Source organism: Epinephelus fuscoguttatus, linkage group LG14 (assembly GCF_011397635.1).
Source record: "Epinephelus fuscoguttatus linkage group LG14, E.fuscoguttatus.final_Chr_v1".
Classification (NCBI taxonomy): Eukaryota; Metazoa; Chordata; class Actinopteri; order Perciformes; family Serranidae; genus Epinephelus; species Epinephelus fuscoguttatus.
The window spans coordinates 16,804,831-16,826,919 of record NC_064765.1 but is presented as its reverse complement, the minus strand read 5'-3'; the positions used below and the strand labels follow the sequence as shown (position 1 = coordinate 16,826,919).

General features: G+C 40.1%; 1 protein-coding gene across 2 annotated transcripts; it reads left to right on the top strand.

Moving 5' to 3' along the window:
- The first annotated feature begins 1,631 nt into the window (after positions 1 to 1,631).
- On the top strand, positions 1,632 to 12,420 carry LOC125901087 (B2 bradykinin receptor-like). 2 transcript variants are annotated; one of them, XM_049596469.1, is made up of 4 exons: positions 1,632 to 1,671; positions 6,094 to 6,213; positions 9,432 to 10,453; positions 10,567 to 12,420. In XM_049596469.1, exons 2-4 carry the CDS (start codon positions 6,194 to 6,196, stop codon positions 10,803 to 10,805), a joined length of 1,281 nt encoding a protein of 426 aa, XP_049452426.1. In that variant the 5' UTR covers positions 1,632 to 1,671; positions 6,094 to 6,193; the 3' UTR covers positions 10,806 to 12,420. The 2 variants fall into 2 exon arrangements, 1 of the variants encoding a protein (XP_049452426.1); XR_007450933.1 differs by lacking the exon at positions 10,567 to 12,420 and adding an exon at positions 8,793 to 9,081 and having other exon boundaries at positions 1,655 to 1,671; positions 9,432 to 9,572.
- Positions 12,421 to 22,089: the final 9,669 nt, after the last annotated feature.

Sequence of the window (22,089 nt, the reverse complement as noted above, 5' to 3'; positions counted from 1 at the left end):
CCTCTTCGTTTGCGAGGACAAGGAGGGCGCGTAATTCCTTGTCTCCCCAGTTGCTCATCTTTACAGTGTCTGTCAGGTTTGCCTTTCCCTCTGGCTACTAGCTGCTCGCTAATTCCTGTTATCAGCTGTTTCCTGTTAGTCCACCGCCAGTGGGTCACACGTGCGGCGTCATCAACAGCTCCTCCCAGAAGTCATCAACAGCCCCTCCTGTTGCGGAAGGCCGCCTCTGTCTTTTTAAATTTAAAGGGTTCCACCAATACAAATACCCTACGAGGCAGAAAATTGGGCGCCTTGGATCAACTCGCCAATCCGGCTCTGTGTGTCTAAATGCTCGCAGTGTAAAAGGAGCTTAAGTTGGCTGTAGGTGTGAACGTGAGTGTGAATGGTTGTCTGTCTCTATGTGTCAGCCCTGTGATAGTCTGGGGTGTACCCAGACTGTCCAGGGTGTACCCTGCCTCTCGCCCAATGTCAGCTGGGATAGGCTCCAGCCCCCCTGCGACACTCAACAGGATAAGTGGTTATGGAAAATGAGTGAATGAATGAATAACTGGTTACTTACAAAAGTAATAAACCAATTTTTGTAAGCTTTAGCTATACTTTGAGAAATTAGCATGCTAGCTTTAGTATGCTAACGTATGCTGCCATTCCAACTGTATCATTAAAATGTCTTACAAAGTTTTGTAAATCATATGGTATTCGTTTTGATTCTTCAGCCACTTGGTCTGTTGTTGCACATTTCAACTTAACCTCCATCTACCAAAGGCCTATTTATCCCAATCTAATAGCAATCACAGCTAATTACTGTGCAGCTTTATTCGTGCCTGGTTAATCTAGTTTTTGTCCACGCATGGCTTTGAACATCCCATTTCCCTCGCTTGCTACGCCTCTCATTCCAGAGTCTTAGAGAGGAGTCAAGTGTATTTTGCAGAGGGAGGGTCTTTGTTTTGTGCTGCACGTGTTCTGTTCAGGCAAAAAATAATAATAATCCTGTCTTTTCCTCCGCTCAGGATAATGCAGTGAGATTTCCATGAATGATGACAGTTGTCTCATTTGTGTGAATGTGTGCATTTGTTTTGTCAGCGAGACAAGAGTAACTGCAACTGGATTTTGCCAAATGCCACACCTCACCATTCCTGTCTGGCTTTTGCCCCCGTGCAGCACAGTCAGATTTACGAGAAGGAGGAGGCAGATAGGGAAATGGATGTGTGCAAACAATGGTCCTCTATAAAGAGCTCGATGTAAAACTTAAATGAAATCTGACACAAACACACAGGCTTGTTAGGGTGCCAGTATGACAAAAGAAAAAGGTAAAACTTAAAAAAAAAAAAAAAAAAAGTAGACCAGAAGAAGAACCAGTTTTAAGCCTTTATTTGTTTAAAGTATGGAAATTTGTACCTGCAAAAATGCCTTTAGGCTATTAGCACATGCTGTCAGCAATATATGTACAGACAACTATGATTATATAACTCTGATACTGAAGAAAGCTTAAAACATGATACCAGTAATAATACGTTCTGCATGTAATGGGTAGGACTTTAAGACCCAGGAGATCTAGTGGATTATGGAATGATACATAAGAAAGTGTTGTATCAGTGGGAGGTTCCAAGGTGAAATAAGGGTATGAGAGAGGTCTGTACCTTCACCTCTTGTTGAGACACACTGAGATCCCAGGTAAGAGACGCAGCGTCTTTTAAATATAATATGTGAAGACAGATAAGAAATTTATAGGACAGTTGTTTTAATGCAGCCCTCCTCACTTGCATTTAACAGCTGTGGTAGTTCAAGTAGCTTAGGTATGTCATGGTTTAATGTCTGTGTGCCAAGTTGTGATAATATTTACTGTGACTAACAGGAGTTAAGACGATAATCTGCCCCGATTAAATAAGATTGCACAACTAAACAGAACAGCTGAGAATCAGGGGTTGTAAATGTATTTTCTGCAGATGTGCTCCATGAAATGTTAGACTGTCATAAACTGCACACTGGCTGTTTGTACAGTGACCGGATAGCCATAGGGTAGTGTTAGCACAGTGTATGTGGAGCATTATGCTGTGTTCACACTATGAACAACACAGCAGTCGTTCTCAGTAGAAGCAGGTGACATGAAGCTTCAAACTGATGCCCAGAACCTGCAGACCGGTGTGACACGCTACAATCAAAAGCTGAGCCACCCTCAACTTTTTTCAGCACTCCAGGGACACGCTGAAGCATGAAACATTCACATGTTTTTGATTCTAGGTGTGGTGCTGTGTTATTTTGTTTAGTTGGGTTATGCTAAGCTAACTGTGTATTGCAGCGCACATGCAATGGGGTGATGAAATGTGATGTTAAACTTTGGCTCACACGTTAAAGAACACTGAAGGGTTGTTTTTGCTGTGTTTGCTTTTTTGTTTGTTTTTTAGATGACATTCTGTCAAGGTGCTTTTTGGCAAGTAGCTGACACACACAAGCTTGTGAAGACGTAACTACATTAACAAGCTGCTGGGCAACACTTTAACAGCTGTGATAATGTAGCTGGTCACGCTGGTTTGTTGGCGCACTTAAGCGTTGTTTCAACCGAGCTGTACAGTTCAGTTCAGTTCAGTTCAGTTCAGTACGCTTTTTTTCCATTTCCACTGTGAAAAGTTGTGGATGGTACCAATGGAACTGTTCCATACCATCCCCATTTTTGGTCCCCCCTCTGTTGGGGTACCTAGCACACAGATCTGGTGCCAAAAGGTGATGCTGTGAATACTGCAGTCCGTTGATTGGTCAGTAGCAGATGGTCACTCTTGCTGGTGATAAAGAAATAAAGCAGGTGTTTGACGAAGCAGCAAGTGTAAACAACTCTGCCCACATTTAAGAGTTCTGTTTGCAGTGAAAATGCTAAGCGGACCTAATGTCTAGGTACCATGTCTGATGGGTTACTTTTGGTTACAAAGGTACTTTACTAAAAGTGTTTGATGGAAACACGGCTTAAGTGTGAGCACAGCATAACAGTAAGAGAAAATTAAAAGGCAAAACCACTCTGGGCCACAGTACGGAGAACAGGAAGAATAAGAAATTTGCATGTAGTGTATTCTATTATTGTTTGTTAGCTGAGTTGTTTATTTTTGTCATTTTCACATTAGCTTTTGTTCTTGTTTGTAATAACTATAAAAAAAATCTAATAATGATAACAGTGGAAGTGGCAGCCCTACCACATTTGGTAATGATAACAGTGGAAGTGGCAGCCCTACCACATTTGGTAATGATAACAATACAGCACGTTTCAGGGTTCACATGACGTCGGATAAGTCACTCATCTCCCCCAGAGAGCAGAGGCCTGTACAACGAAGCCAGTTCAACTTACTTGGGTTATCTTTTTATTATCTGGCTTGATAACCCTAACACTGGCTGTCTGGATAACCGTTATGACGAAGCTGGTTATCAACAAGTTCAGTCAACAATGGGCTTTCCTATCCAGCCACCAGCGCGCTCATGTGGAAGAGGGGGTGGGTGTTAATTAATGAATGAGGTAGGCTGCTTCATATGACATGAAATGGTACCGAAACTATCTGCAACTACAAGACAGTAGAATGTCATTGGTGTGGATGTAGGCTATACTGTATGTGACATTAGTACAGCATATTTTTTGCTATTAAGTTGGATGATGACAAAACTACTCTGAATATGTCATATAAAACACTTAAGTGTTGCCAGACTGTTTCTGCTACCAAAGTAAAGGGTGGAAAGGTAGCCTAGTAAATGACTGATGAGATTCATCTGACCCAGATGTTGCATTTATGGTTACGGGAGCCATTTAACAGTGTGTGGATTATTCATAAATTATCATCTTTTTTGCTAGTCCTCATGACACGGATGTCTCGTTATTTTGAGCTGCAGTGTAGAGTGTAAAATGTGGACTAAATTAAGCTTTGCAGAAGTTAAAATCCAGCTAAAATCATGTGTTTAATGTTTCTCTGTGTTTGTTAGAAGCTCTGTCTAAAAAAAACAGTGGAAATAGAGCCCTGGAACAATGAAATATTCTGACCTAAAATAATACATAGGCTCCTCTTTTTTTACTAGAGACTCTGAACTTTTGTCTGTGGATACTTTTTTCTTCAGTGATCTGATTGGTCAGAGGTCAGGGTGTTGACAGGCTGTGATCCGATACTCTGAAGTTAACCTGCTCCGGAGCAGGTTAGCTATTCAGCATAAGTTGCCATGGTGATTTATCCCAGTAAAAAGAGAATCATCTTCGTAGTACTGAAAACCCAGAGTTAACCCTGAAGTCACCTCGCTAACTCCAAATCCTGCTTCCTGGTACAGGCCACAGGTAAAGTGTAATGAGCTGGGGAGCGAGGCCACTGGGCGGCAGGAAAAAAGGCCTCAAGAGGCTTTACTATGTAGTTATGTTGTTAGGGCCCTATATAATCTTACTATATGACGAAAACTCTGTCTGTGGGTATGTCTGTCTGTGTGTCTGTTCCACGTTTTTCTCCTCACTGACTTGATCAATCCATATGAAATTTGGCACAGTGGTAGAGGGTCATGGGAGGATGCAAATGAAGCAATATTACATCAGTTGGCCAAAGGAGGGCGCTATAGCAACCGATTGAAATTGCAAACTTTGAATGGGCATGTCGTAGAGACATGAAACTTTGTACAGAGATGTGTCTCCTCATGAGGAACAAATTTGCCTCAAGAACCCATAACTTCTGGTTATATAGATTTTCCGCCATTTTGAATTTTTTGAGAAACATTTAAAATCGATCTCTTCATAGGAAGTTTGACCGATCTGCATGAAACTGGGTGAACATAATCTAGGGACCAATATCTAAAGTTCCCTCTTGGCAAAAGTTGGAAAACTTACTAAAACTGAGCTTCTATAAGGCAATGAATATTGCGGAGGGCGTGGCTCATCACATAAAGGTGTAGAACATCTCAAGGGTTTCACCGATCACCACGCAACTTTGTAGGCATATGACCACACATAATCTGAGGGGACCCCTCCATTATTGACCCCATCAAACAAAATGGGGGCGCTAGAGAGCTAATTTCTTATCTAGGCCTAACTGTGAGTTACAATGTGGGGGAGCCAAATCGATTTTTACTAAACTTGGTAGATATGTAGAACAGGACGCCTCAAGATGACTGTAGAAATTTAACTCTAATTGGCAACTGGGTGGCGCTATAACAACAGAAAAATGCTTAAAAATGGCTAAAATGTGACCAATCACTTTGGCTCCCCCTGTGGCCCAATGTTTTTTTTTTTTTGTTTGTAATTTTTGGTATGACTAAGTCATGGTGTGCTGTACATAATCACAGAAACTGTCAGTCAGTCATTCTGTCAGTCAGTCATTCTGTCTGTCCCACGTTTTTCTACTCACTGACGTGGTCAATCTATGTGAAACTGCACATAGGCATTGAGGATTGGCATAGGTAGAAGGTGACAAAGCTACTAATGGGTATGGACTAGTATAGTATTCATAAAAAATAGTAGATGATTAACATTTAGATTTTTTTTTTCTTCTCCCATTTGTGGCGCCCCTACAGATAATGGACAGGGGTGTCAAAGGGAAGCTTACCAAGGGTGCCAAATGTGCAAGCGCTGACAATAGCGATGTTTAATGCAACAAAGGAAATCCTCATACACTGCTGAGGACTATTTCCTGTAACAAATAGAACACACTGTACAGTGAAGGCTGCAGGTTCACATTATATAAACAGTCCATCCACTCTTGATGAGTTCATTCACTTAAACACGTAGCCTGTTCCCTGTTCCCACAGCTTGTTTGTACATATTTACTGGGAATAGTTACTGAATTTTGAATAGCGCCTTCTCATAAAAAAAATGTGTTTTTACAGAGAAATGCTAAATATGATGACCCAGAACTTTGTTTAGAAACTTTCACCTTCAGGTCAAGTCTGTCAGTCGACAATCTTGTCCTGAAATTATGCTGAAAATAAACATCTTGAAGTTCCACTTAAAAACGTGACAGGCTGTGTGTCCAATGCTACTGGAGCATGGGGGGAGAAAAAACAGAAGAGGGGCAGAGTAAAGAAGGAGGGGTCATACCACGTGAGATTTTGTCTGACATCATATAAAATCAGTTTCCTCTCTCCTTTAAGGGAGTGAGGCACAGAGGCACAGAGGCACAGAGCACAGTAGAGGAACATACTGGAGCAGTGTATTGTCTCTGAATTTCACATCTGGACTTCTTCAGGAAGAATGGCTCTTCTGCCTACAAGGTATGCATGCATGTGTTTTACCAATCATTCATTGTAGTCAGGATATTAACTGTCAACAGCTGAACAATGAACAATGTTCAGTGTCAATTTGTGCTTTCTAACACTGTCTGTGAATGACAGTTTACAGACACTTAAAAATGTACTTACCTTTACAAATAAAACTGATCTCAAACTAAAATAGGGTTAAATGTAACATGACACAGACACAGCCTGTTTATATGAAGTGCTTTTGTTGTTCTGACATGTCTTGTCTCAACACGTCAAGTGTTGGATTTTGGTGAATTTCAGCTCCAGTGTGATGTTAGTCAGTGAGATTGGAATAACCAGTATTCAAAACTGTTTGTACTGTGCTGATACAGCAATACATAAAGGGTTAAAGAACATTTTTGATGCATTAAAATTGAAAGCATTTATTATGTGCCAAAAAAAGTAATCAGTGATGGAAAGCAACTCATTTACTCAAGTGCTTAGGTTCAATTTTGAGACACTTTACTTGACTACTTGTTAACTTTAGTTACTTAGCAAATACATATTAATAATACCACAATACTATATATATAAAAAATATAGATAAAACCTAATAAGCTACACAGCAAATACATACATTTATATACATTTTAACTGTACATAACATAGTCGAGATTTGTCTCACATTTACCAGCTTCATCATTAATGTACATTAATACATTAAAAAATAGAATCTAAAAATAATATATATGTCTTCTGAAACTGGCCATTCTGCACAATGATTGCTTTACTTTTGGTTCTTTGCGTATATTTTGATGCCAGTGCTTTTATAGTATGTTTTTAAGTAAAAAATTGAATGCATGAGTTTTGCTTGTAACAGCATTTATACACTGTGTTATTGTTATTTTTACTTAAATACAAAATCTGAGCACTTCCACCTCTGATAATAATACACAAGGAAAACTTCAACTGTAGTATATGCACACAAGTTGGGGCAAAAGAAAGACAAATGGAGAGTCTTTCCTACGACTGCTTTTACTGTGTTAAAATAACACTATAGAAACAGGGTTTTTGTGAGTGTGTTTTGCTGTACACGTATTACATTTAATGACATGCACTGTCATGGATGCAGCTCGTCATATGTAAATGTTGTCAAAAATATTCCAACCTGCATGTTTATGGTTTAGGGTACTTTCACTACAGTAGTTTATCCATTCAAAAAGGGGAACCTGAACAGATGAGTGCAGGAAACACTGCCATGAATGTTGCTGGTTCAGCAGCTTTACCCACAAAACTATCAGGAAAGCACAGTGGGTGTCATCTTTCATTGCTCATTGTCAAGGATGTATCTATATCTTTATATTTATATCTATATATGAACATGATTTTTTTTTTAAAACATGATTTTTTTTGGCATGTTCAGCCCCTGACGTAGTGTGAATCTTATAAAAAAAACGATCATACTAATTTCAATTATTCATGGCACAATGGCAGTCTCAGTGTCTCATGTCAGCAAACACCCCACCCTCTGCATGGTTTATTTTCCCGGTCTTCACATCATTTTGTCAAGAGTGGTGCTGGCTCACAAAACAGGCCATTATCAGAGAAATTATTTATTAATCCTTGACAAATGTTTGAAAAGGATTTGTAAGCACTTCACATGTCATAAGGCACTTAAAACAGAATAATTTATTATTTGATGATCCTCTTGCTTGGGCTTACACAAATATGAAATTGTATTCTGCAAAAATAGGATTACTTTGATTACAAAATATAGCTAACATAACCTTAAGCTTTATTTTAAAAGTTAGATCTATTGGTCTTTATTATTTAAAAGAAAAACATAAAACTGAAGACAATCATCTATAAAACACCACGCTAACGTCTCAGCTATACTTTGTTTTATAGTAACTCATCAAACCTGACTGTAGCTGTCTTATTTGAGGAGTTATCACAGTGGTGTGCCAGAAAGATTACTGTAAATCTGCCTCATATTGGGTTTAAATGCTCCCACCCTTTTTTATGCACAATCAATTTCTCTGGGAACTGTTTTAAACATCCAATGTCACTCAGTATTCAATATATAAAGCTGTAGCTGATAACTTTTCAAAAATAAACTTTATATATCCTGAAACTGTTCCTATACACAGCACTAAATGAGGCAGATAATCATATTCCTCTGCCAACTCTATTGACATGCAGCATGCACTTCTAATGGCCTTACCGCACCTGAACAAAAAAAAAAAAACAGCCAATCAGAGCCAGCACGTCTCTAATGAAGCTGTCAATCATGTCAGGCAGCGCTGATCAAATATTAATCAAGATGCTGTCCGATACAATTAAACAAAATCCCAAGCACCGCCCAATAGCTGGACCAGCTTTCTCATTTCACAGCTAAACAGTGCACTAAAATGTTTCTGAAAACACGAGTTGAGATTTAAGAACAGTAACAGAATATTCAGTCATATTTGACTGTTTAATGTACTTCTTTCAGAATATAGTGACAGCTATTTTCAGTTAAAGGTGCTGTATTTAAGAATGTGGCCAAAACGGTTACTGCACTCAAATTCAAAATACTGCCACGAGTCTTGTCCGCCCCCCTTCCCCTACAGATTCGAGGTTGCTGGACAGCAGCACGCTGGAGACTGATTTGGTTGCCCGTGGGATGCTGCCGTGGCAGGGCTGCGTCACCGCTTCCTTGATCTTCGGTTTTCCAGCAGACCATTCGAGCAAGTCCGGCTTCTCTGCTGCTAACGCTGCTGCCGGGATACAGCTGAGGAGAAGCAGGCTGCTCATGCTATATACTGGGACACTGCTAATGCTGCTTGCCGTGCTGCTGTAGCTCAGTCGTAACTGTAACTGATGCTGAGACTCTACTGACTGCGTGACTGGTAGACGGCGGTGGGTGGCGCAACAGGCCAAAACACAAATTCAAAACATAAACGTGATTTGTGGACCCCAAAAAATTTTTTACATGTAAATATTCTGGCTGTACTATTGCTGTCGGTGAGATCAGTATGTTATATGAACATTATTCCTTAGTCTCTGTGACATATTAGGAGGATTTTACGACTGTTTGCTTTAGATTTCTTACATATAGCTCCTTTAAAAGTTACCAACTGTAGCTTTAACAGTTGACAGCATTAACTTAGTGTCTCTCTGTATTTCACATTATGAAAAGAAAATGTCAAAGTTACCTTCAAATTGTCTTTGTTTTAATCTGCTGTCTTGTTTGCCTTCCTCCTCCACAGCATCCCTGCTAACTTCACCACTGTGGCTTTATCTGGAGATCTAAACAGCACGCATGACTCTCGTTGTCCTGGCGCGGAATCCGCGGAATGGCACTACACTGTGCTGCCAGTGTACATCCTGCTCGTCAGTGTGCTGGGAATGGTGTTGAATGCGTTTGTCCTGGTGGTTTTCTGCTTCCACAAGAAGGCCTGCACCGTGGCTGAGATCTACTTGAGCAACATGGCCATTGCTGACCTTGTCCTGATGACTTGTTTACCCTTCTGGGCTGTGTACGCAGCCAAAAAATTCAACTGGCCATTTCCTACTCCCCTGTGTACACTGGTCACCCTTTCCATCAACATGAACGCTTACTGCAGCATCTACTTCCTTGTTCTGATTAGCATAGATCGTTTATTAGCACTGGTGCACCCGCTGTCCCATGAACGAATGCGTAGGCCAAAATGTGCCAAACTGGCCTGTATGTTGGTGTGGGGTTTTGGCCTGCTCCTGGGTGTCCCCACACTTGTCTACAGGGACGTAAAATATTTCCATCACATAAATTCTACTACATGCTATCTTAATTACCCAAATGCCCAAGTACGGCTTACGTTTGATGGGATGCTGATGATGTTTGGCTTCATCATCCCTGTTTCAATTATTTCGTACTGCACTTTCAAGATTATTAAAGCCCTGCAGAACCGGTCAATTGATGCGATAAACACCGGGCAGACAGAACAGAAGGCCACTACTCTGGTGCTGGCAGTCCTCCTGGCATTTATGATCTGTTGGGTGCCATTCCATCTGATTAAGATACCAAACGCACTAATAATACTTAACCTACTGACATGTGACGTCCTCGCCATCGTAAACACCTGCAGCCATGTCTTCATGTACTTTGCCTTCTTCAACAGTGTTCTCAACCCCATTCTCTACGTCATTGTAGGAAAAAACTTCCAGAAAAAAGTTAGGGAACTCTTCCAGAGATGGAGCTTTGACAGGTCAACCTCCTACACACGCTCAAACCTGACGAGAAGTGTTAAAAGTGAGCAAATCTAGCAAGGGTTTTTTTTTAACAGTTTTGCATGATAAAATAGTTAGTTACTTTCCCAGAAATTCATTCATTCATTCATTTTCCATAACCGCTTATCCTGTTAGGGGTCGCGGGGGTGCTGGAGCCTATTCCAGCTGACATGGGCAAGAGGCGGGATACAGCCTGGACAGGTCGCCAGACTATCACAGGGCTGACAAATAGAGACAACCAACCATTCAAGCTCTCATTCACACCGACGGGAAGTTTAGAGTCATGGATGTGTTTGGACTGTGGGAGGAAGCCAGCGAACCAGGAGAAAACCCACGCTGACACGGGGAGAACATGCAAACTCCCCTGGGATTGAACCCCCCACCCCGGGTTCGACCCAGGAATCCTCCTACTGTGAGACAACAATGCTAACCACTGCACCACCGTGTCGCCCACGTAAGAAAAACATTGTTTGAACTCCCTCCTGATTGTTTGCTGCGAGTGAATTATAACTCTGGGCTTTAGCTAAGAGGAGTGAGGGTGGTGTTCTGGTGTTTGCCATCTACACTTTGTTTGATCTGTTCCCGGCCTATTTTTATTGTACTCTGTGATGTTCTCACTCCTATTTCATCAAATACGGACGCTTGGTCAGTGGCCCACTGGAGTTAGACACTGACACACAAAGGCACACTTAAGCAGTGGTATGAGACGTCCCAGGCAGCAGCATTTGTTGACACTCCGGGTAACTACCGCAGTACAAATAGCAACAAAGTCATTTGATGGAAGGGAGTAGAGGACGGGTCAAGCATACTCCAGACTTTTACACAGGAGTCCTGTGTAAACCCCAAAACATTTTTTTTTACCTGCTTTGTAAGTTTATTACGAAAAAGACCATATGCATTTAATGAGCAGAGCAGAAATTTCACATTTACTGTGAAAAGAGACGATGCATGTAACAAGCATAAATCAACATCCCTGAGAGTCCAAAATTGACGCAGGAGGGTTACTTGTCACATCATATATTGACATGACAGGCCGCTGACCAAGCATCTGTGTTTGACAAGATGGAAGTGAGAACTGATGTACTTGCACTTAAACTCGACCTCTTATTCCTGAGTGTATTAGGCCTTTCTAAACAGTGCCATGAACCTATGTCTTCTCCGTGCAACACTTCAGAAGGAAAGTTGACGCTCTGTTGTGTCTACTAACATCAGCAGACCAGAGGAAGTCAAGGGTGTGGTCATTTATTGTAAGGGATGAGATGTGAATCTTTCATTTTAGGATATGAGACTCAGTTTACTGTACATGCCAGTCTAATACTGATGCACTAAATGCTGTTTCATTAGAAATGCTTTTAGACTTAACACAATAATAGCACTGCTACATGATTTAACAGCATTACCAGACTGTGTTTGATATAATTGGCACAAGCTAAGACAATGGAAGTAATGTACAAAAGAGATGGGAAAAGACTTTGTGTCTCTGTGGAGAAGCAACGCTTTAAAACGTTACAATGACACCTTTATGGTAAGCTGTTTGTGTTGGGTGTATGTCTGTGAATGTGTGTTTCTGTACTGTTAAACTCTCATTGTCTTGTGATGTTTCTATGTTAAACACCAAACAAACATATTTATAGCCATGTATTCTCCCTTCTGTTTCTCACGCTGTAACTCATGTATCCTTTCCTTGACCCTAGAGAGCTAACATAAGAGTTGCCACCTACACACTGCGCCTATTTGCATGCTTGTACAGTCTGTTGCTTTGTACTGTTTGTTTTCTGTTCAAAGTCACAGCAGCATGTTAGTTTAGTCATGTTGTTATTTCTGTACAGTGTGAGCAAACGTCACTGCTCATGAAACGGCCTCTGTGTATCAATTGTGAAACTATTTGCATCATCAATTTAATGCAACACCTGGAGAGGCATAAATGGAAAGCCTTAATCCTTTGCTGACTTATGAATAAACATGCACCTATGTGAGTGTATAAAGACATGCTCTTCTGTTTTTTTCTTCAGTCTGCAAACCACTAATGTGTTCCATCTGTACATGTCATATGTACCACATCGATTTTTCGACGTAGTTCAGAATACATGGACATGAACATGAGCTGAGATTCTCATCAGGAGAGGGAGGAAGGAGGAGTGCAACACACAGCTCCAGATCACAGTTCAAGACTAATAAAAATCAAAGCGGGCATTTTTTAACAACACGTCACAGCATTTCTAACTGTGTTTGTGGTAACTGAAGGTATTTCCTAACCCTAACTAAGGGGGACTTGGTCCTACACCCAACCATGTTAACTACTGAGTTGTCAAAACATTAAAAAAGAGAATTGACTTATGGCTAAGACACGACCCCTCTACTCACTCGGACAAACTATCAACATTCAGTGACCAGCGCTATGGCAGGTGTCACAGTACACGCCATTTCTCAGGAGGCAACTGATGATTTTTGGGGACATAACGATCAGATGTCATTGAAAAATAACCAAAAGGGCCTAAACTACCCATTGGAGGGATATATTCATCATTTTATTGTTGAGGAGGTTGATGAAAAGCTTAAATTTCAAGCCAAAATTTACAGGTCACAGTGTACGCTTGTGAACCGCATCTCGTTGCTGTCGCCATCAAACAGCAAACAGCAAGATAAAGTGCCACTGAAGTTAAGGTTTTTGGCTCAGAATATGATAAAAATATAACAGCCTTTTTGCCATCTTTACCAAGAGTGTCTCTCTGTTAGTTTGGTGCTACAGTATTTACACTCAAATGTTCAGCATTATGTTTGCCATCCTTTGTTATCTCTGCGATTACAGATAAATTAATGAAGCTAAGTTCCAGAAGTTAACGTTAGCTTAACTAGAGCCCTTTGGACAACAGCTAACAATGATGTACAATCACCAAAGTACAAAACTAGAACAAAATAGGCTAATGAACTCCCAGCAAACAAGGTGAGGGCGGGGGCTTGTGAACCGCCCCCGGTCAATTGAGATGTAAAGAAAGTTTTAACATAATCAGCATATCTGTGGTTGCAGAAAGATAGATATCATATATAGACAATTTAAGAAATTTTATTTATGAAACAGAACAGTGGTATATTACATATCATTATCATTCTTATAGATTTCTGTTTTTAGATTGTAAAAATATCAACAAGTTAACTGCTGAGATCTGGGAGCACGATGTCATCGCTACAACAGCATGAAATCAGGCAGATTGTAAAGAAGCTAACACTATAGCCTAATAATCCAAACCACAATATTTTGAAGTTAAATCTAGAGTGAGTTCACCTGTAGAGCTGCTAATAACCCCTTATTGCTCAGGAGCACTGTATGTGCACATACCAGTGGTAGATGTGGTAAGGGTCAGGGTACCTTCAGGCAGTTCGTTTTTTCATTTTAAACCAAAAACGAAAAAACGGAAATACCATGGTTTTCCCGTTTTGTCTTTTTTGGTTTAAAACGAAAAAACGAGAAAATGGAGCCATTTTTCCGTTTTTGTTGTCAGAATTAAAAAACGAAAAATGACTAAACCAAATTCAAATAACAGCCCGATTTTGGTTTTTTGCAGATTCATTTTTTCATTTATTGTTTTGGACAAAAAGTAGAACGGCGGTGACGTCAGAGGCGGAAGTAACTTCAAAATAAAAGACAGGAAGATAAGACTGTCTATAAAACTTATAAATATCCTATAAAACTTTCCCATGTATCTTTTATTTCCACTTACACCTGATGTTTGCGCATTTTGAAAAGCTGCCTGCCATTGCTGTGAGGAACTTTTTATTCATAAAAATAGAAATAAAATGTTATGATCACAAATTTTATGGCTACAGTAAAACTTGTTGTTCAACCATAACGCTGCTGTTCAGAGACTAATAAAGGAAATCGTCACGCATATTGTTCCTATGAAGGACGTATGGGAATTCCCTCAAAGGTTGTGTTTTAATATTCATTCGCCGAATTGTTTGCAATAAAGTAATCGAGGATATAATAAATTGTGTTTGCCGCGTTGTTACTGTTAGCTCGGGTTTTCTCCATAACGCATCGTTGTGTCAGCGAAGTGTCAAGCTGATGTTTGTCCTTTTTACCAGCAGATGGCAGTAGGCCTATGGATTTATTTGCTGTCAATGAAAGCCTGGTTTTCTCTTAATTTCTGTTGGATTATACAGATCTGCAATTCTTTAGGTTATTGATACGGACAATTCAAATCATATTATATGCAGCATATATTTACTTGTATTCTTTTATATTGTTGTATCACATAGGCCTATGCATTGTTGGCAGAGATGGGCAGCATTTTAATTACATGTATTTAAAATGCTTTATCACCTACTATGACAATAGAAATGTCATACAAAAATACATCCTGTGCCTTTTTTCAAAATCTGATTAATCAAATAAAATAATCAATGATTAATCTATTATTTTTTTAAAATAATACATGAATAAATACGTGAATACAAACACCTTAGCTACTATTGAACATTAGAATGTGATGAGGAACCTTTAATGTTCATATGGAGGCAAGTGAAGGAGCTGCTATGTCACATTCTAATAACCTTTCCTATTTTAATTTAAACTTTTTTATGTCAACCTCCCAATGAGGTGCAGTTTCCTCATCGCTGCCCTTTGCATTGAGGCCCTCCAGACTGGACCGCTATGGACCGCTTCGGTCCTAGTGCTTTTTTAAAAAAAAAAAAAAAAAAAAAATTGATTCACATGAAAATCACGATTCTTTTCTTCAACGATTCTGAATCGATTCATTAATCCAAAGAATAGATTTTTTTAAAAAAAAAAAAAAGCTCTAGGATCGGGCATCGTTTGAATTTTAACAATTCCTGTTCTGATTCTTTTAAGAGGTGGGTTCAAAATGTTTGCATTGTCTAAATGAGGTGAGCTGTTTTTTGGCAGCTTCTTCGTTGTTTTTCGTGGCTGCTTCTTCCTTGTTTTACTGGCGGTCGACGGACTGCATACCAAAGACGAAGCACAGATGAAAATTGTTTACAAAGTGTGTATCGAGTGGGGAATCGACATTAAAACTTCTTAATGATTCTGATGAAATTGAAATGTTAGAACAGGTTCAATTCAATTCTCGATGCCCAACCCTAAGCAGCACTTTTAATTTATTTTTTGATAACTTGAATCTATTATTCTTGAAGTCACTGAGAATTCAGTTTTCATTTATGCAAGTTAAGCATGAATAAATGTTACCTTGTGTCTTTGTATGTTTGATTATTGCAATCAGTTGATTTGACTTTTTCAAATCTAAAAATGACATAATTTTGTACACACTTTACTCTGCTTTCATGCCATAATTTTCCACACTGTCTCTTCGTGCACAGCAGACTGGAGTAGAAATTAAACCCCCCTATGTACTGAATCAAGAATCAATTTTTGAACTGGGAATCGTTTTGAATCAAGAATCGATTTTGAATCAAATCGTGACCCCAAGAATCAAAATGGAATCGTGAGGTACCCAAAGATTCACATCCCTAGTCATCATGGCTCAGGCAGGATGAAGATGGGGCCTCCGCGCAGTATGTGCTGCTCCTGAGAATCACCGGTCCAAACCTCCCGGCAGACACGTCCCCGGCAACGCTGAGCACAGCGAGAGTCTCCTGACGGTTTCATTTTTAATTCCAGCCAGGACAAAACAGGAGTTTTTTTTTCTTGTGTTCATTGAAAAGTAAAGATTTGTTAAAGATTTGTTATCAAACTGCTTGTGGTCCCCACTTTACGCATGTTGTGGTCAACACAAGCCTGGCCATAATACTAGTAGCCTAACTTTAACTGGTACACACTACATTTTGAATCTGTCATTACTGTGCCACTTCAATATTATTCAGTCTGGATTAGATTAGTTATATTCAAAGTATAAACAAACTGAGGAGCATAAGGGTGACAATGCTGCTAGCATCATTCTATAGGACTATTTAAACAAATACAACACAGACATCAATACAGTTGCTTGGCTTTATGGACTTGCAATCACATCCAGGTCATAAATGATAACATAGTTGTACTTTTTAATCCCAGTTTTCATGAAGTGGATATTTGTTGAGGCTCACTGTTGTAAGACTATGTTATCCCAGTACAGGTCAGGCCCAGCAGTAAGGAGGACCACCCTACACTCCGTCCATAGCAGTCCAGTCTGGAGGGCCTCAATGCAAAGGGCAGTGATGAGGAAACTGCACCTCATTGGGAGGCTGACATAAAAAAGTTTAAATTAAAATAGGAAAGGTTATTAGAACGTGACATAGCAGCTCCTTCACTTGCCTCCATATGAACATTAAAGGTTCCTCATCACATTCTAATGTTCAATAGTAGCTAAGGTGTTTGTATTCATGTATTTATTAGTTTGTTTGTGAGGGACATTGCAAGAAACACTAACAGATTAAAATAATATGAATCAGATGTGTTGCATACAGTTAGGGCTGCCACTAACTTATATATTTTAAAAAAAATAATGGATTAATCATTGATTATTTTATTTGATTAATCAGATTTTGAAAAAAGGCACAGGATGTATTTTTGTATGACATTTCTATTGTCATAGTAGGTGATAAAGCATTTTAAATACATGTAATTAAAATGCTGCCCATCTCTGCCAACAATGCATAGGCCTATGTGATACAACAATATAAAAGAATACAAGTAAATATATGCTGCATATAATCTGAATTGTCCGTATCAATAACCTGAAGAATTGCAGGTCTGTATAATCCAACAGAATTCTATTTTTATGAATAAAAAGTTCCTCACAGCAATGGCAGGCAGCTTTTCAAAATGCGCAAAACATCAGGTGTAAGTGGAAATCAAAGATACATGGGAAAGTTTTATAGGATATTTATAAGTTTTATAGGCAATCTTATCTTCCTGTCTTTTATTTTAAAGTTACTTCCGCCTCTGACGTCACCGCAGTTCTACTTTTTGTCCAAAACAATAAATGAAAAAATGAATCTGCAAAAAACCAAAATCGGGCTGTTATTTGAATTTGGTTTTGTCATTTTTCATTTTTTAATTCTGACAACAAAAACGGAAAAATGCCTCCATTTTCTTGTTTTTTCGTTTTAAACCAAAAGGAAAAAACGGGAAAACCACGGCTTCTCAGTCAGACATCACAGTAGCTACGTCCATTTAACTTTGAGAGACTGAACAAGTCAGTGATGCCAATGTACCAATTTCACAGCCCTCATGCTCCTTTCTATTGTTTATGTACCTGTTTTCTGGCTGTCCGTGATGTCGAAGGTAACACACCAGAGAAAAACACAGAATGCTATACTCATCTGTTGCAGAGCCTTGTGCACAGCTCTGGTTTTCTGGCCATGTGAAATTAGTCTATAGCCTATTTTTAGCGGGGTTTCTCATGTAAAACAAAAACCCTGTACATATGATGGCCTTGGGATGAGAACAGGTTAGATTCACACAACCTCCCACTTTTGTGGCTCTAGAGGGAATTGTGTGAAGTCACTTGAGACAGTAGCCAAAACTAATACAAAAAGAAAAAAAAAAGATTTGATGATATAAGGGGAACTGTGCTTATTTTGAAGTTCTTAGGGAGTACTGCGACATTATGTGGGAAAAATATATAAAGCCTCTGGTGATTCCAGAGGAAGCTGCGTGAAGTCTGATAAATATCCACTTGTGAAGTCACTTGAGGCAGTGACTGTCACTTGAGACAGCTTTGGCCAGGGCTGAAAGACTACAAATTTGAACATTAAAAAAAAAGAAAAAAAAAGAAAAAGAAATTTAGAAAGTAATGAGTTTACCAGGCTGTAGCTGGCTCCTCATATCTGTGTTTGACTGAAGGCTCCAGTCTGTGTTAGCCGTCACAAGCATAACACACCTGAATCTTCAACTGAAGCATCTGAAATGCATTGTGGGCAATGCAGGCAACTGTTTTTGACCAAGCAGCAACCTCCAGGGTTGAAAAATGAAGCCAACACAGAAGTGCCTAAAACTGCAGTTCCTCGAATGGCCACTTGATCCCATAGACCTCCATGTTAAAATGCCCAACTTTATAGCTGAAACATGTTTACAGGCTGTTTAAAGCACAGGCCGCTTTGAGTGACGGGCTCTCTGCTGAAAGTGTCCTCAGCTTCTCAGTGAAATCCACCCCTCGCTCCACAGCACCAGCCTCTCGCCCAAATATGGTCACTTCTGGCCAGTGTTGGGCAGTAACGCGTTATTAGTAATGCGTTACAATAATGCCGTTCATAAACGTCGGAACTAGGGGTGCGGAGGGTGCGGCCACACCCCCTCGATGTCTCGACCCTTCTTAAAATCTTCATCAGTAGGTCAACTGAGAGAAGGTCCACTTTTGGAAATGCATGAAAGCCCTGAGTCAGGAGCGCAGACTTTTCTTTTTTTCATTCAAGGTTACAAATAATGTTATGTTCCTTAAATGGCTTGATTTAGTTATCAAAGTTTCATTTTCTTAACAATAAAGATGCCGTGTTCATCCATTCTAGTTCTCTTATAACTGCATGTTATTATAAAATAACTTCAAATCAAATCCTTAATCATTGATAAGTGTGCGTGCTTCCCTCACCCCTCCCAACAAAAATCCTGTCCCCCCTCTCAGAAAATAGTCCTGACGTCCATGATGCCGTTAGATTTGGCAGTAATACTCTACTGCGTTACAGTAACTCAGTTACCGTTACCAAACGGTGTGTTACTCCGTTATTTTGGCCAGGTTTAAAAACGGTGTGCAGCATGCAGTATTCCTTCACAAACTGAAGATCCCTTTCACTAAAGCATTTTAGCCCAAAACAATAAAAGATAGTCAAGTCAGATAGAGGTACATAAGCAATTCTTACCAGAGCATCTTAATGAAACACGGCTCTCGCCATCTCTGAAGTCACTGTCGACCTGCTGGCCTCACCACAGTGCTGCACATTAAGCGGTAGCGCTTCTGTAGATTTTTAGTCCCAGTATCATTAGCCTATATCCAGTGACGTGATATCCATTGTTATCCCGAGGAAGCTTTTGTTGTGGACAGACAATATCTGCGGTGGGCGACAGACTCGACATCTTCATGTAACTCTTCAAATGTTGTCTTTAGCTCATTTTCCATATTTGTATCCAAGTACCGTAGTTGTAAGACGTTAGCTGCCTGACAGCGAGTGACTCCAATGTAGAAGACGGTTGCATGTTTCCTATACCGTTCAATTGTTTTGTCAAGTTGTAGTCTAACAGTCCCTTGGTTAAACTCCATCCGCTGTCGCTTAGGCGATGTAGCCACAAGTCAATACAGTTTGTAAATGTTTTGCGCTGCAGGGCTGAGTTCCCCAAAATATGATCCTTCTTAGCAATGTTGTCTTCTTTTTGGCTTAGAAAAACTACACTGCAAAAAAGAAAAGCACCTAGCGCCCTCTAGCGTCCCCACTCAGTCATCTACAGCCAGGACATACTCAGAGTATAGTTGACACTGGTGCGCGTGCGTCAAGGTCATGGCATGATGGCGAGCCAAAACGAGAGTCCTAAGTCCAGGGGGGAGGTAACTAAAAAGTTACTTTTCTCAGTAACGCATTACTTTTTGGTTTAAGTAACTGAGTTACTAACTGAGTTACTTTTTAATGAAGTAACTAGTAACGGTAACTAGTTACTGTTTTTCAGTAACTAGCACAACACTGCTTCTGGCTCCGACAAAACCAAGATAGCAAAAGTGGTAATGCTGAACTCAAGGCTCAAAATCAGGAGTGCCAAACCAATGAGTGACGTCAGGGTAGCTAAGTCCATTATTTTGACAGCCTGTAGTTGCATTGACAGGCCACCAGAAATTATTATTCACCTCCAGCCATGCAGTGCTTAAACATTCAAAATTTAGGCCGCACCAAGTTTGAGAGAGACTGAACAAGTAATGATACAAAAAAGCAGTAAGCAACGTAACAATTTCACAGGCTCCATGCTGCTTTCTATTGTTTACTAACCTGTTTTCTGGCCCGTCCATGATGTCGAAGGTAACACACCAGAGAAAAACACAGAAAGCTATACTCATCTGAGTCCTGCACATAGTTCTGATTTTTTGGCAACGGGAAATAAGTCTATAGCAGGTTTTCCGGCGTGAAAAAAAATGCATACATTTTTGGTGGTTAAATGGTATATGAGAAGCAGAGAGACATGACAAAGCCTGTACATATGATGGCCTGGGGATGAGAACAGGTTGGATTGTGGCTCCATAGGGAGTTGTGTGAAGTCACTTGAGACAGTAGCCAAAACTATGACAAAAAGAAAAAAAGATTTGTTGATATAAGGGGAACTGTGCTTATTTGAACTCTTAGGGAGTACTGCGACATTATGTGGGAAAAATATATAAAGCCTTTGGTGACTCCAGAGGAAGCTGAGTGAAGTCTGATAAATATCCACTTGTGAAGTCACTTGAGACAGCTACTGTCACTTGAGACAGCTTTGGCCGGGGCTGAAAGACTACAAATTTGAACATTTAAAAAAAAAAAAAAAAAAAGAAAAAGAAATTTAGAAAGTAATGAGTTTACCAGGCTGTAGCTGGCTCCTCATCTCAGCTGTAAGCTGAAGACTCCAAGCTATGTTAGTCATCACAAGAATTACACACCTGAATCTTTAACTGAACTTGAAGTAGCTGAAATGCATTGTGGGAAATGCCGGCACCAGGTTTTGACCAAGAGGCAGCCTCCAGGGTTGAAAAATGAAGCCAACACAGAAGTGCCTAAAACTGCAGTTCCTTGAATGGCCACTTGAGGCTGGCTCCAGAAGCCAGTCAATCCCCATAGACCTCCATGGCCATCTTCTGTTTTAGGCCTAATTGCGCATAGTTAAAAGGCAGGGCTGCTTTGAGTGACGGGCTGTCTGCCAACAGTGTCCACAGCTTGTCAGTCAGGTCCACCTGTCGCTCCACAGCACCAGCCTCTTGCCCAAATATGGTCACTTCTGGCTCCAACAAAACCAAAATGACAACAGGCTAAATTTCGATCTCGAGGCTTCGAGATGGGAGTCTGCAAAATAGCAAAATAATGGGTGAGGTCACGGTAGCTATGTCACTACTTTGTTTACATCTATAACATGAGCTCACCTTGTAACATCATTTGTTGAAATGTCTGTATTACAGTGCACTGTATTTTAGTGCAGCCTAGTGAATATTAAGCTGTTGGAAACCACATAGAATGACTCGACTGTGGAAATACACTGTCTTCCCTTTTCCCAGAATATTTAGCTAATATTCACTGGTGGCAACAGTCAAAAGTGCAAAAATAAATGAATGGGAAAAACACCCACACTGCCTTGTCTGTGAATCGCATTTATAAGGAGAGATTGGTTACGTTTCACTGGAACTCCAGAGGTTTCAGCAAGCCTTTATTTGGTGAGCTGTGATCTCAAGACACTGGACTAAAACATGACTTAAACCAAATACCATGCCTCCCTGTCCTCCCAGTGGATAGGCTTTTTAGTGTCAACAGTTTCTTGTTGCGGTATATAAACAACCAGATCCTTATTTGTGTAGTCGTGCTGTCTGGCCGTCTTTCAAGTCCTGCCTTGCTTCAGGAGCACAGTGCTCGGCCAAATTTCAACTTAATGAAACACAACTGAACTGACAGAATCCTCCACTGCACCACATCTGCACTGATAACAGGGACTGATAGGATATGCAAATGCATGCTTTTCCTGGAAAGCCCAGCGCATAAAGTACC